Here is an 18,728-nt window from a genome sequence, read left to right as displayed (position 1 = left end):
AATAATATACACCTTGTCCCTGTTACCTTTGATAACATGTGAGCCATCCAACGTGACTAAATGCTCAGATGGGTCAATCTCATTCAGGGAAACACCAGAGTCCAGATCCATGTCTTTAAGAAATGTTGTATCTTGTTGAAATATCTTCGATCCTGCATTATGAAGTAACAAAAACAAACAGTGGTTTGTACACAATTTAGGACAGTGAAGTATTTTCAGTTACTAACAACTTAAGATAGTCCTAAGGCCGAATCCGAATTGGCGGCTATGGCCAGATCGCCGCGTCATCATGCATTGAAGTATAGGACGCCCTTAGCAACACCCCTGGCAACGGTCGTAGCCGCAGCCGTAGCCACCAATTCGGACACGGCCCAACTTAGGACAAGTCCTAGGAGACATAGAATAAAAATAAGGCTAGTCCTAAGTTAGGACGAGTCACTCGTCCTCACCCGAGATAAGACTAGTCTCAACTCTTTGTAAAATCCCAATTCTGATCGCACGAGGGTACATTGTATGTGTGAACCAAAACAGCGGAGCAACTTTGCCTACACGACAAGCACCAAATTTCTGCGCTAGCTGTGTCAGCAAAGAATGTCTATTAACGTGGAGTGCACACATGCATGAGCAACTCAAGCCCACACTCTGGTGATCAGCAACACCAGTGCTCGAGTCCGGTGCTCTTATTAGTTCGGCCACGACGCACCACAGAGAGATTCCTTTCCTCACCTGTGATTCTTTGCGCTCCATGTGTCAAGACAACATCTTCAGACAGATCCAAGCCATTCACTAAATATCCATCGTCAAGATCGACGCTGGCCGTCGATGATAAATTCCCAATGAAAGTCAGAGCTCCATTGATGACTTGGTCAGGAACATCCAATCTAGAATTGAAAGATTGGCACAAAATGTTGTCAACTATAATGACATAGACCAATCCATAATAATGTTGGAAGCGCTTTGAGACACCCTTCGGGTGTGAAAAGCGCTATTTAAAAACTTTTTATTGTTATTATGAGGCCGGAGCCCAAGCTAAAGTTTGAGAAATGCCCAAGAAATTCCTCTACCTGAATGCCTGCTCATCTAGTAGGTCAATGTCCACATCGTTGAACAGCCTCGTAGTGAAGGAAGTTGAGTTTAGCGGGCCCTCTATTGTCACATTCTGGATAGTCTTCAACCCAATAATGGTCTGGGTGGTGTTCAACATCATAATGCCTGCAAGAAGAGATGAAAATGAAAAGAGTGAAGTAAGTGTGGTCTTCTTGATTAAAGTATTTCTTAAAGGCACAATGTTAGAGAACATGGCCAACTTCAACATATGTGGGTGGAACAGGGAATCAAAATGTGTATCTCCCATTAACCAAAATCTCTTAATTCTACTCGCACCTTTCACTGTAACTGTTATTATTTGATTTATCTTAATTCTTTGGACAATACATGTACTATTAAAACAAGCACAGGCTATCCAGGGAAGGGCAAAAAGTCCAAAAACTGTCATCAAGAAAGATATTATCAGTAAAGTTGTTATTTTGTAATCATTCACCTGGAACCCACTCAGGGGTGAGAGTCATTACTAACGAAAAAGTCTGAAACTTGGATACAAATTCAAAGGTAAGTTGAATTGATGCCATTTCTACCGTTTGGTAACCCCTGGGGTTATAGATTCCAAGGAGCTTTTTGAAACAATATCTAAAGCACTAGAGAAGTAGACCAATGAGCAGGATTTCTTTATTTGTGAAAAAAAATATTGTCTGATTTTCTTCACCAGGCCGACATAAAAAGTCTGAATTCAGCCAGAAGTCTGAACAACCTCACCCCTGCCCACTTCCCAAAGGCCAGTGATCCTGACTCGAGCTTACTGCTCGAATCCCACCCTGAATAATATGCCCCTGATTTTTTTAACAGAGCTCGGTACAGTACTGACTATACAGTGCTAAATACACATCAGTGTAAAGGTAAAACCAAATCAAAGTTTACATCTATTAGAGCCTTAACCTACCATCGAAAAAATCCAGGCATTCCTGAACTTGTTGTTGCTGCGCAATGGACTGGTTGACAAGATAACCTAGACTCTCGTTGGTTGCACTCGGAAAATGAAAGGTTTCTAAAAAAGGAAGAAAACGTGAATTCTAAACACCAGTTTCATTCCGACTCTTAATCACCAAGTTACAATTTATTAATTTGTGTAACTCATAATCATAGACGTTAAACCAATGTTTAATAATAATAATAGTAATAATAATAATAGTGGCTTCTTGTATAGCGCGCATATCCGTCACTCAGTGACGCTCAAGGCGCTTTAACATACAGTATTTTCCTGCAAGGTATGTGGGACTATGTTGGAATTATGACAACCTACTCCTTTAACATTTTACCATGTAATGGTTTACAAGGTGATGTGACACAATATGCAGCCAATCAAACCAAGAACACCGTTCCCGCTCATCCCTTATACAAAAAGCACCTAAAAACGCTACGGAGTCAGACTGCGCATAAAATAGAGAAGAAGGTATGCTGTACGAGGAAAACTTGTGTCTCTGTGATTTCATTCGTAGCGGCGTATTTCCATTTCATGAAACGCGGAAAACCATGGATCTGCGGAAGAGTTGCATGCCTGCACTTGTACAGTGTATGAGAGCGATCGACTGTTCCCGGTTTGGTCACCTTGTAGGAGCTTTGTCGGGTTCATCTAACAATGCATATAAACAAACATACAAACAAACAAACAAACAACCCACAGCCTTGGTTTTGAGAAGGGACTTGTAATATTTTTGTTTACCCTCAACATCAATTTCACTGGCGTCGACATCGTCAATGTTAGCGTCCCGAAATATTTTGCTGTTCAAGACATCTTGGTCGCCATCTAGCGTCACACTGTCTGCAACTTCCTCCCGAGCCTGGAATAACTCAACCTCCCTGGTTGTTATAGTACTCTAGGAAAAGAGACACAATTATAAATCACGATAAGTAAAATTGAAAAATTTTATAAAATAGACAACTGGACTTACTTTTTTTTGTTACTGTGCATCATCAGGCCGACTAATGTACAAGAGGCAAAAGGTTGGTGATAGCTGCACTATAGGCCACCGGCAAGTTTAGGCATGCAAATATTATGCCCGTTGAAAAAAAAAAAGGGGAAAATCTTCAAAGGCACAACGCAAGTGCAGAGCGAGGCAGCTGAAACGCCATGGGACACGAGACCCACAATAGTACCCTAGAAAATGTTGAGGTTTATTATGCTCTAAGGTGCATTGTTAGCATGTACTAGGCTTATTTTACATTATTGTAGTTGTACATTGTTGTTTCCAGGCATATGTTAGACTTTAACAAAAACGCGGAATTCCGCGGAAACGAGGAAGAGTTGCATGCCTGCAAGGTAAAGGCATGAAATCAGCAGGGACTACTTCTTTCGCTTTATTTGATCGAGGGGACTTCTCAAAATTAACTTCTTCGAGCGGAGTGAGTTCTTAATTGGTCTCAATGTTTTGACTAGTTTGCTCTAGTCATCGTCAAGAGACTGAAGAGCGTAAGAGATATGGCCTATTTATAGGAGTTCGGAAGGTTTCTGTGTAGAGACAGTGCAGAATCCTAATGACGCTTTTTAAAATAATTATCCCTGTTTAGAAGTTTCTGCACTAGCTGTGTAAAGTAGTGCCAAGTGACATGGAATCTGCACGCGCACAAGTAAAAATTCCTGCTAACCTGTGAAATATGCTTGACGTTAGCGCGGAATTCCCAGAGCCATGAAATTGGGTCCAGGGCTGGAACCCACACTCTGCTGATCAGAAACACCAGTGCTCAATTTCATAGAGCTGCTTAAGCACATCAAAGAAGTTAAGCACAGCAACATTATGCTTACCAGATTAAGGTTACTAGCCAAAATACCATCTCACATGTACATTTTGTGACTGGTACCTGGGCCCAATTTCATAAAGCCTGTAAGCACCAAATTTTGCTAAGCACAGAATAATATTGCTTAGTAGAATCAGGTTACCAGCCAAATTTACATTAAGTTTGCATTGTTGTGGCTGGTGCCCCACTCAATTTTTGCTTAGCAAAGAGAAAGTAGTTTTATAAAATATTGCACTGCTTATTTCTCAGAAAATTGTGAAGCGAAATTGTCTGCTTAAGCAGCTCTATGGAATGGGGCCCAGAGCTCAAGTCCTTATACCTCTATTTGTGCCATCAGCTCTTCCAGTTCCACATTCTCGATAACGACAGGGTCGGCCACGGTAACATCAGTGAAGGCGATCACAAAAATATTTCCCAGGTCATTGGCAGAGGACTTCATCGACACACTGACGGCCAGATACACAGATGAGTCGATATAAAATGAAAGGCTGTTGACGGCATCGTAGTATTCTGCAAAAATGAAGTTTTAGAAGCACTGTGATCAAAACATGTGTGTTCATAGGTGCAGTAAAGCCAAAACCAAAACAAAAGAAAACAGACACAACAAAAATAGTCCTTAAAAACCTGTTACATAAGATACATTTTGAAAAGAGATTTGAATTTTGTGGGACAAAGACAAGATCTAAGATTAAGTGGTAGAGAGTTCCAGATGTGCAGTGCAGCTGAAGAAAAAGACCTGTCACCCCATGAGTGTCGAGACTTGGGTTTATTGAGGTGAAAGCATGGAACTGGATCGAACTCTGAAAGTTATATAAGCACGCAAGTTTGAAACTTAAGCAAGGTCATGGCCCAAAGGTCCTCGATTTGAGAGCCCACCACCCGGCTGGTGTTTTAATCCCTGATCCAAATCACTACAATGTCGGGTTGGTCAGATTGGTGTAGTGGTATATTTTCTCGCCTTCCTCCCCTTGTCTTCTCTCCATTGGGTGCTTGGCTAGTACAGTGATTAAGTTCGCTTTCTTGAGAGTCCTTGGCAGGGCCCAATTTGCCAAAAGCAAAGAGTCAGCACTTGCACAAGCAGGGAATTCCGTGCGCAAGCAGGGAATTCCGTGCGCAAGCAGGGAATTCCGTGCGCAAGCAGGGAATGGACCCTTCCCATGAAATATGCTAATCACATTCACACATGCGTACAGACCCTGTTGGTTGGCAAACGCCGTAGAGTTGTGCACTAAGCAGACGCGCAAACGCGTCTGCGTCACGCACCCATTAGCCGTGTTCAAAACAGCGCGATGTTCCCTCGTTTTGCCAACCAAACGTTAGTGCGCACGCGCTATGTGCAATTTACATATTTCATAGGAAGAGTCTATTCTGTCCTTTTGTCAAGCATATTGCATGGGTTAGCAGGGAATTTTGGCTTGTGCACTTGCGTACTCCACGTCACTAGGCACTCTACTCTTACACAGCTATCTGAGCAATTTGGCATTGAGTGCAAGCCAAGCAGAGAATGGTGATCGTTAGCGCATAGCCATGAAATCGGCCCCTGAATAATTCTAAAATAAAATGAAAGTAAATTTACCTGGTGGATTGAGAACAGCCAACAGAGATGACCGGTTCCAGAACTGAAAGTCTGAGGTTCCCGTATCGTACATGTAGGTCATGAAGGGGTGCGTCCCTTCAGGGGCTGAGCTATTACTTGCAAGAATAATGAGGGTGCCATCTTCTACTCCTGGAACTGTGATTGTGTTCCAGCTATTCGCTCCAACTGTATCCATGACTTGCATTTGAAGGAATACGACCCCTGGGAAAGAGAACACAGTAATCTCACCTTTAATGAATCATCCTGATTGGTTGGGGTGGATCAGGAGCTATTTTTGATGAATATTCATGATACAACAGCTGGCTCTGAGTATAAATCTCATTCATACTCATGAAGCAACTAGGAACATGTGATAAACAAGTTGTGCTCATAAATTTGGTATTTCTAGAAGTAACTGCACCTTCAATTGCACCTTCAATAGGACAACCTGATTGGTTAGCAGTGGATCAGGTGTTATTGTCAATGAATATTCATGACACAACAAGAAATATCTCACCATCAATGAGAGCTTGCTCTGATATATAGGCCGGTCCCCTGTCTTTATCCAAAAGCTTAAAACAGACAGATTCTTCTTAATAACAAAAGTATTAACGTACCATTCCACTGGAAGAAAGTGGATGTCAGACCCTGGTCATCAATAAACACGACGTAATGTTCGTACGACTCTGAGAAGTATTTCACTCTCTTTGAACCCTGTGAAAATAAACTGGAAACAAAAACAGCAAGAGAAAAACATTTGTAATCATCTCCTGAAGTAAAACCACAAGTAATAAACCACAAAAGAAATTTGACTGGATAAATTTGTAATAATTTTTTGGTTTGAATACATTTTTTTTAACTCGAGCGGAACTTGAACCTGTGAATCCAAATTTCATGGCTCTGCTTGCCGCAAAAATTCCCTGCTAACCAGTGAAATACACTTGTTTCCGTAAGTGAAGATTTTTTGCTTACGGTAAGCAGAGCCATGAATTTTGGGCCCAGATCTAAAGATCTAGAATCAGTCATGTTTGCGGATTATGGGTCTACATCTCGGGTCCCATTGTATAATAATTTCCCCAGTGCGCGATAATATTGTTTTATCTTTTATCTTACAAGGCTACCAGCCAAAATACCATCCAATGCTGTGTGAAAATGGTTTCCTGAATACTTACAGTTGGTACTCTCTGAAGACACTGTGACGACTCTGATACTTTAAGAGCACCGACTCTCCCTGCCCGACGGAGACCAGAATGTAGTACCGGCCGTAAATGTGAAAAGCTTGCATGTTGTAGCAGAGTGTAGGCACAGAAAGCTCCTCAGATGTTATGAATTGATCGACTATATTTCAAAAGATGAAATTGCAAATTCTTCAGGAAATTTACTATTGTTATTATTTATTCGACCTCAACAAAACAAGAACACAAAGTACAATTCAAGGCAAAATTAGAAACTATCAAATCAAAACAGAAACAAGAAAGCAAAACATAAATGCAGGCCCAGCCCTACAACAGAATGAACAGTAAAATACAGAAATTATGATGATAGGGGGGGGGCAGCTAGAACAATGAAAAATTAGTGTATGAGGGGAGCGAGACAAAATAATACAAACAGAACGGCTTTACATCCCAGCCGATGGATAAAGCATCATGGTTAATTGTCTCGGTGTCTTGCTTAAGGACACAGGTGTCACGACTGGGACTTGAACCCACACTCTATCAGAAACACCAGAACTTAAGTCTGATGCTCTTTTAAAGCCACAACACGCCACGCGTCCACATTAAGTATACTTACATCTACTGCTCCATATATAGAGTCTTAGGTAGCCATTTTGGGTTAGCACTCCCAGGTATAGGTTTGCATTAACCAAAAAATGCTGCAGATCCACTACAGTCAGAGTCCTCAAGTCCACTACATTTTGGTACTAAAAAAAAACACAATAGATGTAACAAATGGTAAATCAGTATTTGATAACTCTACTCAATTGAACTCTGAAAAGATGGCCATACTATAACTGGGTTTATAACACCCCTTGCAAGTATTCTGCCTGCTCATTGGTTTAGAGCGCGTCACATGACATGTCTTAGTTTTGCCAGACGACGGCCGTGTGATAGAGCGTCGGTTTGCCATGCGCTAGTCCGACAGACTAGCACATGGCGTGCAGTACCCAGACGTCCTGTGCGTGTACGAGGATTATAAATTAATAGTCTGTAACCACTTCGAATTGCACGACACTACATGCAACACAGTAAGTAAAAGTGTTTGCAATCTGTATTCGCGTCGTCCGTGGATTGTAGCATTCAGGTCTGTAACTTAATAATAACAGTACAGTATTTAGAAATGTTTGGGGTGTTATAAAACAAATATTGACTGCTTTTACTCGTGCAATGGTTAAAAACTATGACTCCCTCGGTGATCCCCGTAGCGTTCTATTTTCCCTCGGCTTCGCCTCGGGAAAATAGAACTCCCGGGGATCACCCCGGGAGTCATAGTTTTAACCATAGCACTCAAAGCAGTCAATATTTGTATAATATGAGATTTGAGGCACTGTATGGTGAGGTATCAATATATATTTGGTTTGCGGTAACACCATGTGAGGATCTACTTGATGCATTGCATGGTTGAGGTATCAATATATATTTGGTTTGCGGTAACCCCATGTGTGGATCTACTTGCTGGGTAAATTACATGCATGTTCAAGAACTTGTCTTGCTTGAAGAATAACTGCAAATATAAATATGAATATTCGACTTGCGGGTACAACCTTGTGTAAAATCTCTTTTGAGGGAGTGTTGGCTCTGAAAAGAGCCGGTTGGTCTTGGCGTTTCGAACTGTATACTCTGCTGGTCTTCAAGAGAATGCTAGTCTTGCTTTATATTATACTAAGAACTTTCCTGTCCTTTTATGATCTATCTTGGCGAAAGGTAGAAAATCAAGCCATGACTTTTGGTGGTTCTTAATTGGTCTAAACATTTCGACTGGCTTGCTCTAATGACTCATAAATGGGTTGTACAAAAATATTAAAACTCAAGAAAAAACATCCAACATATGGAGGAATGAGCTTTATTGTACCTTTATGCCGAATTGAGACACCTTGTAGTGTATCATGTAGCCATAGGTATTGAAGACGGTCAGGCAGTAGTCGGTGTCAACGATGTGGCCTGATTCCCAAATAGGACGATTGAACATTTCAAATTTGGACACATCTAGAGTAGAATCAAAACTTTCATTAAAATCACAACATTTTGGAAATTAAAAGATGTGTTAGTTTGCATCAGGGATAAAGAATATTAAAGGAACACGTTGCCTTGGATTGGTCAAGTTGGTCTTTGAAAAACGTTTGTAACCGTTTGTTATAAAATGCAAATGATTAGAAAGATGTTTTAAAAGTAGAAATAATGATCCACACAAGTATCGCTCGAAATTGCGTGGGTTTCCTTTTACCTCGTCGACTAATTCGGTTGGAACAGTTATGGGAGTCAAATTTTTGACTCCCATAAATGGCCAACCGTTTAGCTCGCAAAGTAAAATGAAGACCACGCAATTTCAAGGCAAATTTGTGTGGATCATTGTATTCTACTTTTAAATCATCTTTCTAACCATATGCATTTTATAACAAACGTTTACAAACGTTTTTCAAAGACCAACTCGACTGATCCACGGCAACGTGTTCCTTTAAATTGGTTCCACCCTTAAACCAATGCATGTTAGCACTGTATAATCAGTACTTTCCAAAAATCTGTACACAAATCACAGCTTTGCAATTCTAGAGCAGGGACAAAAAGGTAAAGGGAATGAGGAGGCAAAAAGGGGTTAGAGTGACAGGGGAAGTAAAGGGGAAGCGGGCGGGGACAGTAAACATGTTTCTTTTTTTACTTGGCCAAACTTAAAATAAATTGCCAAAGGTGACAAGGCCCTAACAGTGCTAGGGTGAGATCAAGTTAAGGCAAGAGGTTTTGTTTTTACATTGCAAAGTTGCTACATGAGAGAGCGTTTCATCCGTTTGATTCAGCTGTAGCTTAAAGACGGTCAACGTCTGGCCAACGAGGGCAGCTAACAAACTTGCGTTGTTGGTCTGAAGGAAGCCCCACTCCTTGACACTCTGGGTTGACGACACTGATGTATTGGACAGCATCTCAAGATTGAGGACTTCAGAATCTGTAAAAGATAAACAAAACTTTGTACGCAATTTGTCAGTTTTTTTCTATGATATGGTTCCAGAGGCAGTCTGACATCTATTAAATCCTAGTGCAAGGTACTCAGTATCTTCATTCATTTTTAGGTGTACTACACCGCAATGCAACATAAAAATTGTTCCATTGAATTGAATGCGCCGTATTTTTGACAGCACGAGGGCGCTCTCAATAGTATTTTTATCACTTCCGGGAGTATACGCAATTCCCCCTGCACAATTTTAATACCCATTCTGTCACTTTTGTTGCCTTGTAGTTTTAAGTTGCTTTAGTGGTGGTTTATAACTGCTCCTTTAAAGGTCAATGGTGGTAATGGTGGTAATGTGTACCAGTCTTTAATAACTGTTTGGGTATGAGATAATCTACCCACGGAAGTGATACAATATGTCTGAGAGCCCCCTCACGCAGTCAAAAATAAGGCGCATAATTTAAATTGAAGGTTCGGTCTGAGGCAGTTAAACTGGTATCCACCGAGGTGAAAGGCAGAAAAAAGAACTCCTAAACCAACCTGAATGCTAGCTTCTTCCTACCAAGGATACTTGTTTAGAAAGCAATTTATTCTGCAAACCAGCCCTATGTAATTTAACACTGATCAAGCAGGCATTAAATTTAGTTTTCTTGAAGGGGGCACAGCAATTTTCATTTGGTAAAGGGGCACTTTGTATGAGGAAAATGTAAATTTGTTTTTTGAATTTTGCAGAGAGCACAGCAAAAGAACTGGACCCAATTTTATAGAGTTGCTTTTAAAAGCAGAACAAGTAGCTAAACACAACAAAATCATGCTTACCAGAATAAGGTTACCAGCCAAACTAACATGTCAAGTATACAATTTGTGACTGGTATCCTGCTCATTTCTGCTGAAAATTGTTAAGCTTAAAGTTTTTGCTTAAAGCAGCTCTATGAAATTGGGCCCAGGGCACCACAGCATTTGCTGTGGGTGATGTGGGTTATTTCAAGGCCTGCTTTTGGGAATTAGATTTGTTTAAGGGGGTTAGGTTTTTTTTCTTACCTTCCCTGTTACCAACACCAGTGTTTGGACTGAAACCATGTCTGTAATCAACTGATCGCTTGGACCTGTGTCTCTCTGAAGTCCTGCCATTTGGAGAAAACAATGTTATATAACATAAAAACTTCTATTGCAGTTGAACTTGAAGTCTATTCAAAAGTCTTTAAAGGTAGGGTTATACTTTGGTAACCATTTAAAAAGTTAATGACCATAAAAACGTACACTGTGAGAAGCGCTGTAGTTGCCGAGTGGTCTAATTCACATGACCAAAGCTCAGGTGTTGTCAGCAGCTGAGTGTGGGTTCGAATCCTGGTCATGTCACTTGTGCCCTGGAGTAAGTCACTTAAAGCCACTGTACATGTTTGGTAATTGTCAAAGACCAGTGTTCTCACTTGGTGTATCCCATCATAACCATAAATTAACAAACCTGTTAAAATTTTGGCTCAATTGGTCATCAAAGTTGTGAGAAAATGATGAAAGAAAAAACACCCTTGTTGGATGAATTTGTGTGCTTTCAGATAGGATTAAAAGACTTCTAGCTAGAAGTCTTTTAACATTTTCAAAAACTATGTTACTTCAGAGGGTTTCGTTTCCACAATGTTGTATACTATATCAACAGCTCTGGAATGCTTGTTACCATGTCAGTTTTTAAGTTAATATTTTTTTTTAGTAATTCCCAAAACGTGTACCTTCCCTTTAACCTAAGTGTAAACTATTTTGAGAAAGGAATTCCATTAAAGTAATGCGGTTTAGATCTTAGAAACAGTTCTCACAATCCTGAGGGTTGTTGTCTCTCGTGAATATACCCCCTGTCACCTTGCTTAAAGTGGATGGATTTGTTTTTTTAACTTTCTGAAGGATTCGAACCATCAACCTTGTGATTGCAAGTCTTGCATTCCAACTACTCAACCAGGGTGACCATAATTGGTATGAACTTTATGGTTTAGTGAATCTGACTCAAGGTCTGTTTGCTGATCATCAGGATGTGGGTTTGAATCCTGGTCATGACATGTGTGTCCTTAAGCAAAGTACATTCTATAATTGCTTCTCTTCATCCAGGGGTAAATGGGTACCTGAGAGGGCAGAAATGTTTCTTGTGATTGGTGTAGCTTGGTGTAGCTTGGTGTAGCTTGGTGTAGCTTGGTGTAGCTTGGTGTAGCTTGGTGTAGCTTGGTGTGCTACATACTTGGCAGAACAGGCTGTATCTAGGGCCTACTCACAAAGGAGCTGAGATAGTTTGAGGAATTGAGCACATGCCTGTATTTGTTTTTGAAAGGGTAAAGGCACCAAGGCATTTTCGGAAACGTTTCTGTATGGATCACCACTTTTTTATTCGATATGAAATAATATAGTATCTAATTTACCTCAATGAGATATCCCTTTTTGTAAAAAAATAGTGAAAAAGTGGTGGCGCCATACAGAAACTTTTCCGCATTTTCTCCTGGGTAGAGGGCTCCCTATAAGGAAATTTTTAAATTCTTCTGGTGCATTTCAAGGGCACCAAGGCAATGACCAGGGGTCACCCCACTCACCTGTGTAACCTCTGGTACTCATGCATTGTTATATCATCTAAATGTCTCGTAAACACCGACATTTCTTTCTGAATCACCGACAGTAGATCTTCATTTCCATGGCCGACATCAGCATTCACATACGTTCCTTCAATTAGGCTGTTGAACTGCCAGCAGAACCACAGCGAAATTGCACAAAAACTGGAAGCCTTCATTCTACATGAATTGTTAATAATAATAGAGGTTATTTATAATGGTACATAAAATTGCAGTTGCAGTTGACTTTGAGTTTGAACATAATAATTCAGAAGATTCTGAATAAACTGATGCATTATAACTTCCAAGGTTGCTGTGACACTGGTTTGGAGTAGCCCTATTCAAACAATGCTGACAAGTTATTTTTTACTTATTTATATTCATTTATGCAAATTTGACCCAAACAAGGCTAATGAGCGAAAGTCGCTCTTGCTTGACAAGACTCACAAAGAAGAGCTACAGTACAAGAACAAAAAACATTCAAAATTAAAATAATTTGGGGAACCCAGGGTAGGAATTGATATATTTCTCTTACTTACTCTGTATTTTATTACTTAACTCAATTCAGCTTTTGGCTGCGAAGTTTGAATGTTTTTAATAAACCACTAATAATAATTAAACAGGCCCATCAGCAGAGTATCACATAAAATAAAATAAATATGTCAGTCAGTATCGGCCGGCCAAAGACTAGGAGTGTAATGGGCCTTTTTGAAAAGCATGATTCTTAGGCCAATATTCATGAAAGAACTTCAACAACAGATTAGTACTAGTAGTACTAGTACTAGTCACTGGTAGCAGAGCAGTGGATTGCCCTTCCGCCCCTAGGATAGCAAAGTTGGTTTTCAAACTAAAAAGTTCAACAAAATTTCACGCACTCACCTTGAATTAAAAACACTCCTTCTTCTGTTTAGCAATTTAATGAAGATTTCTCAACATGTTCGATGTCCAAAGAAAAAGGAACTAAAGGAGTTGGGTACACTAAAAGAAAACCTTACACAACAGTGCAGTAAAACGCCAACAGAAAAATAACGGGAAATACATGTAATAGTGGAAGGCGCTGGCTTGGTCACCCGGGGCCGACGGAGCGCAGGACGGTCTGAATTTCTGTGTCTGCTGGTCCGCTCAGACTCAGCCACGCAACGATCTTCGCCACTCCCATCAAAGATCAAGTCGGGGGAAAAGAGGTAGAACAGTACTAGAATTCGGAAAACAATGTGAGAACAAAGCTTATACATTCCAGACATTTTTTCGGCCAGTATAGGTGAATTGTTTTGTTGTAACGATCGACAATGACAAAAGCAACACACACGATCAGCTGTGAAAATTAAAGATCCCGCGACAATCAGCATTCCTTATACGTAGCTAAGTCCAGGAACAAGACCAATAAGGCTCCGACTACCACCCTAGTTTTGAAAGAGCGCCCTCTATTGAAAAGAATGGGAGAGTCAGGAATTCGACCCCGCCCATCGACTTAGCGCGGGCGGGGGTGGGGTGGGGGCGGGTGCTTGCATTTGCAGACAAAATTGCACAGTATTTACAGTTTGTTACATCCATTTTATTTTGCACTCTGTTCTTACTGTGTTTCGCTTCAATGATTTTAAAACAAAATTAAAAACAAAATGGTCATAAGAAAGTCGTGCACCAAGTCTCATCATCTGACCCCCCCCCCAACTTATGCCTAAAATGCAAGAGGTAGCGTAACATCGTCCCAATATAACACGCAAAACAAAGTAAATGAGATACTTTTCTGTTTTTTAGAAGAACAAAGAGTTTATAATGCTCTATATTTAATCATTTTCAAAGCATTTGGGGAAGCAAAAAAGCAAACAAATCCCCGTTTAAAAGTTATTCACAATTATTTCATGACGAAGTTTTTCTTTTTGCTAAAACTGAGCGCTATCCTCCATGCAATCAATGCTGTAAAAATTCCAGTACAATCATTATTTATATTATTTTAACAAACATTTTAAAACTTAATGGTTAACTCTTAATATTTGAATTGTCTACGCTTTCTGTTGTCGTTGAACCATTCGCAATTGTTTTGTCAACAGATTTCTAGCTCAACTAAATCCTTATCTATAAACACCTATGATACTCTTGTTTCCACTTTCAACTTTGATCTAAAATTATGTCGTCAAAGTTCACAAACACTTTACTGTACACCTTTGCTCTACCGGTTGCCAATATGGGTTAAACTAGTTACAAAAAGAGAAAAGAAAAATAACAATAAAAACAGATAAACTACTAACCAACTTCCCAGTATGGAAAAAACAGTTATAAATCCGAGTAATTTATGTCAACGAATCTAAACAGACTCCCCTTGTGTCGAAGTAGACAATATTGCTTAACAGGTTTCTGCTTAGCAGAAATGAGTACAATGACATGGTAATCTTAACGTTGTGCTCGGCTAATTCTTGTGCTTAACTTCTTGTATTAACCCTTTGAAATGGTGCTCTGAATATTATGTCTGGCCAAAATGACCGTGAATTTGGTCCTCACCGTACTCTACATCCAATAACAATATTTACACGCATTAACTCAAAAGTGATTGCAAAAAGACTGTGAAAACGTTCTTTATACAAGTATAAATCCTATTCTAAAAGACTGTACTAGCCATGCTTCCCAAAAAAAAATTCCCTGCCACTCTCGCCAAAGGCGGCCAATTTAAAAGTCGCTTTATTCGAAATTGGAAGCTTTTATAGAACAGGCATTCGTAGTTTCACGGAAAATGTAAGTAAAAATAATGTTCTTTCACAAAATTTACCCTAAACAGTCAGCTTCCCTGGTAATGGCAGATTGAAGCTTAAACACACTTTCTAAACTAAATGAATATAAACAAAGGATTTTAACAAATTTAGAGAATATCTATGGAGTTTTAGTAATCTGTTTCGATCCTTTTGCCTGAAATTTAAATTTGTTGATTATAATGGAAAGCAATAATTACAAATTTGTAGCGTTATTTCCTTTTCGTCAATAATATTATTCATTTTGTTGAATTAAAATTTGATCATATTTTATGAAACTTTTTATTTGTTGCATTTTGTGCAGCCATTTGTGTTGGTTGATAATAAGGGGAAGAGCAACTTCCCACGAACTTTGCAGGACGGTCTCTCTTCACCCTGCCGTCGTTCGGTCCTCTGTCCCCCATCAGTCTCTCATGATGAGCCGCTTGTTGCTGTCACCGAGAATGAATCTACGAGGAAGAATAATTTGGACGTGAATTGAAAATGTTAAACTAAACTAAATGAAGAGGTATTTACTCACTAAAATATTTGAATATGAGACAGACTTCAGGCCTAAAGCTTTCTCAGGCATTCATTGGAAGGACACAAATTTTGTGCATCAAGGGTGTATTTTCTTGCATTGACAATACTGGCCTGTGACAATTACCAAAATGTGTCCAGCCGTCGATTTCACCAAACTCCTCCTAACTTAGGATTAATCTTAGGACTTAGGACGAGTTCAGTTCCGTATCCAAATACGCGGGACGCATCGAACCCATCCTACGTTAAGACGGGTCACTCGTCCTAACTTCTAAATCCTAGCGTTTCGTACCTTTAAGAGAAAATAATAATTTTGTTTTACTAACCTGTAGAATGTTCCGGCTAATAGCCCACCGATGGTTGGTCCGGCCCAGTAGATGTAGTGTTCATCCCAATAACCGGATGCAACGGCTGGTCCGAAACTCCGGGCAGGGTTGAAGGAGGCACCGGAGGAGTGCATTCTGGAATCAAATTAATCACATTCTCCAATCAGCAAAGTATTAATAATTCAATGTACAACAAGAATTATTTTTCACTCAATAGGCGTATGGGGACTATTTTGGTTAAGAGACAGAACTGCCTGGATAAGTTTACACATATAAAGACATAAATTCTAAATTTCCAACAGCCGCCAAAAAGTCTTTTCTTTTTACACAAGCACTCCAATAAGAAAAGCCATAGTATTATACCATTATTATTTCAATAACTGTATTATACGTGGACGATTTCATTCTATTTTATTTTGTCGTTTCCCACGTTGTATCGCAAATTTGGGTGTGGTCCCTGGGCTAGTCCTGAGTTAAGGCGAGTGACTTGTCCTAACTCGAGAAAAGACAGTGAAACCCGCCCCTGGCGACACGACATCTAATGGTTAAATGACTTCCAACTGACACCCCAAACACAGACGGAGACCACCAAGATAGCGCTGGAAAGCTCAGTTGGTAGAGCGCCGGTAGGCCTACGTTAATCCGGAGGTAGTTGGTTCAAGTCTCGCTCCAGTCAATTTGTCTTCAAACCCAAACTTTTTGAGAACTAGAACCACAACATCCTCCCATCTGTTACCACAGCAAATGCAAGGACAGTGAATCCACATTAGAATGACCCAACTCACCCAGTCAAGATGCCGACAGTGATGGAGAACCCATAAGCCAGTGGTCCCGTGAGGTGCTTGCCTCTGTTATCCATGTTAGCCTGCAGATAAGACATGTAGACAAACAGAGACAGCAGAGCCTCAATGATGACCGCTGTACCAGGAGATACACCCAGCTCATGGAGCGAGTCGTACTTATCGTAAGGTACGCTACCACGGAACTTGTTGCAACCTCCGCGAATGTCACTGTAGGAGTCTTGAAGAAGGACGGCCTGACGGAGAAAAAACATCACACAATTAAATTATCAATAGTATTGATGAATGTACTTCCTTAAAAAGAGCTGCCATGGTAAGCAACCAAACGAGCTTTTCACAATGTCTCAAAAAATAAAATAATAAAAACAAGCACAGGGGACACAATTTCAAGCTATTCAAAAAAGCGGAAAGATTTTCGTAAATTAATTGCCACCAGCTTATAAAAAAAGAAAATCTCGTTTGGGTTTATTTATTGAAAAAATAAAATAAAAAATAAATAAAAAAAAGAGGTGGCAGGATACGGATTTTATTTTACAAAACAAAGGATCAACAAGGGACAAAAAAACTTATTCTCCCAGTCCAAACGAGTTGTTGAATTGTGGAACAATGTTCCCGAAAATGTGAAAACAACAAACGCATCACTAGTTCAAAGAAAAAGGGAAAGATTTCCGTACCCTGCGACTACTTTTTCACTAATATTTTACCAAGAGAAACAGGACTATCTCATTTGAGTAAAATAGAATTTGTTTCATATCGAATGAAATAGTGGTGGCAGGATACGGACATTTTTCAGAAAGAATACAAGTTCTGGAGAAAACAAAATGGATATGGGGTTGACCTCAAAGGCTTTAATCTATAAATTTAACCTACCAGTCATAAGTAAGTATGTAAGTAAGTACGATTACAATTTTTTCCTTATCTGTAATATTATGACACATGAAAAACAAGTTACAAACTGGCTTACCTTGACGAAAGCTGCTCCCAACAAGCCGCCGCATATCTGCACACAGAAGTAGAGCACAGCAAGCAGAGGGCTGATGCCTCCTGAGAGACAAACTGCGAACGTCAACGTTGGGTTGAATATCCCACCGCTGCCACCAGATCAGAAAGAAAAAAACAATGCGTTTAGAAAATGGTCCCTTCTTAATGGAAATACATTGACACACGGAGTTTCTCTTTTTTAAGAGAATTTGACTTTAGACTGTATACTGTGATGCAATAAAATGTATTTAATTCAAAGAAGGCCTACTGTACTGAATCTCCCATAGTTGGAATGTTTTATTACGTAACTGAATACTTTTCGCAGTATAACATCCATTGAGCACACCCTTATTGTATGTCAATGAAGTAAATCAGTTTACTTCAAAGAGAAAGTATTCGTTCGGTAATCACTCTTGAAACTGTTTGCCAAATTGGTAAGAAGCCCACAGCAGCTTTCGATGGTAGGTTTAAGAAATATTTCACCTCGAATTAGGCTAATGTGTTTATGGCAGAAAACATCATTTTTTTTTATGCTCCAAAATTTGATTATGAGAAGCGTTACTGTAAGTAACCTTTCTCAGATTTTGTTTTTTTTTATGTTAACTTATTTCGTCAAGTCAAGCTAAAAAATAAAATGGAAATGATACTACAAACAATGGAAGAACTACAAACTCTAGAATTTGAAAAAACATAAGTAAACGGAAAACTGAAGTAATTTTTAGTGAATAAGTTGGGGTGTTACAATGATTTATCAGACTTTTTAGAAAGTAACTGTAATAAGGAGGTAATTTACTTCTCTTGAAATTAAGCTAAAATACAAAGGATATTCGTATCAAACCTGATGTTTAGGAAGGCTGAGCAGAGAAGGGCCATGGCCAGTCCCTCTGCGAATGCAATAGCTACAACATCCTGCGATGTGACCACCAGGCAAGCGATGAATGTAAAGAACATCGTGCCAACCAACTCGGCAAAAGTTGACTGGACATACTTCTCAAAAGTAGTTATTTCCCGCTCTTCATCCTCAACATCCAAATCATGCTTTCCAACTTCCCGACCGCTCATTTTGGACGAGTTTAAAACCTAAAAATATGGCGCAGATTTACCCTCTAAAATCACTTTGACACGACTGTTGTTGGAGAAAAATAAGCAACAAAATGGCGCTAGGTTGTGGAAAACAAATATAAAATGTA

The 18,728-nt window shown here is 39.6% G+C and overlaps 2 protein-coding genes across 2 annotated transcripts in view; both read right to left on the bottom strand.

Moving 5' to 3' along the window:
• The window catches only part of LOC139943946 (uncharacterized), a 44,377-nt gene extending 30,975 nt beyond the window's left edge, over positions 1-13,402 (bottom strand). Inside the window, exons 1-15 of the mRNA XM_071940853.1 lie at positions 13,048-13,402; positions 12,154-12,348; positions 10,625-10,707; positions 9,389-9,580; positions 8,495-8,628; positions 7,217-7,346; positions 6,598-6,763; positions 6,043-6,152; positions 5,426-5,647; positions 4,169-4,359; positions 2,777-2,930; positions 1,997-2,101; positions 1,065-1,212; positions 727-881; positions 27-152 (exon numbers count right to left, since the gene is read on the bottom strand). Of these exons, the coding sequence (XP_071796954.1) occupies positions 27-152; positions 727-881; positions 1,065-1,212; positions 1,997-2,101; positions 2,777-2,930; positions 4,169-4,359; positions 5,426-5,647; positions 6,043-6,152; positions 6,598-6,763; positions 7,217-7,346; positions 8,495-8,628; positions 9,389-9,580; positions 10,625-10,707; positions 12,154-12,347 (2,110 nt within the window). The 5' untranslated portion in view covers position 12,348; positions 13,048-13,402. The remainder of the gene's footprint in view (positions 1-26; positions 153-726; positions 882-1,064; positions 1,213-1,996; positions 2,102-2,776; positions 2,931-4,168; positions 4,360-5,425; positions 5,648-6,042; positions 6,153-6,597; positions 6,764-7,216; positions 7,347-8,494; positions 8,629-9,388; positions 9,581-10,624; positions 10,708-12,153; positions 12,349-13,047) is intronic.
• Positions 13,403-13,701: 299 nt separating this feature from the next.
• LOC139944529 (aquaporin-8-like) lies at positions 13,702-18,724 on the bottom strand. Its single transcript, XM_071941574.1, has 5 exons — positions 18,377-18,724; positions 17,522-17,648; positions 16,543-16,793; positions 15,758-15,892; positions 13,702-15,361 (listed from the first exon to the last, which is right to left on the bottom strand). The coding sequence occupies exons 1-5, from the start codon at positions 18,598-18,600 to the stop codon at positions 15,316-15,318; spliced, it is 783 nt and encodes a 260-aa protein (XP_071797675.1). The 5' UTR covers positions 18,601-18,724; the 3' UTR covers positions 13,702-15,315.
• Positions 18,725-18,728: the final 4 nt, after the last annotated feature.

The sequence above is a fragment of the Asterias amurensis genome, chromosome 11, assembly GCF_032118995.1.
Source record: "Asterias amurensis chromosome 11, ASM3211899v1".
Taxonomy (NCBI): Eukaryota; Metazoa; Echinodermata; class Asteroidea; order Forcipulatida; family Asteriidae; genus Asterias; species Asterias amurensis.
This window is presented reverse-complemented; position numbering and strand designations above follow the sequence as displayed.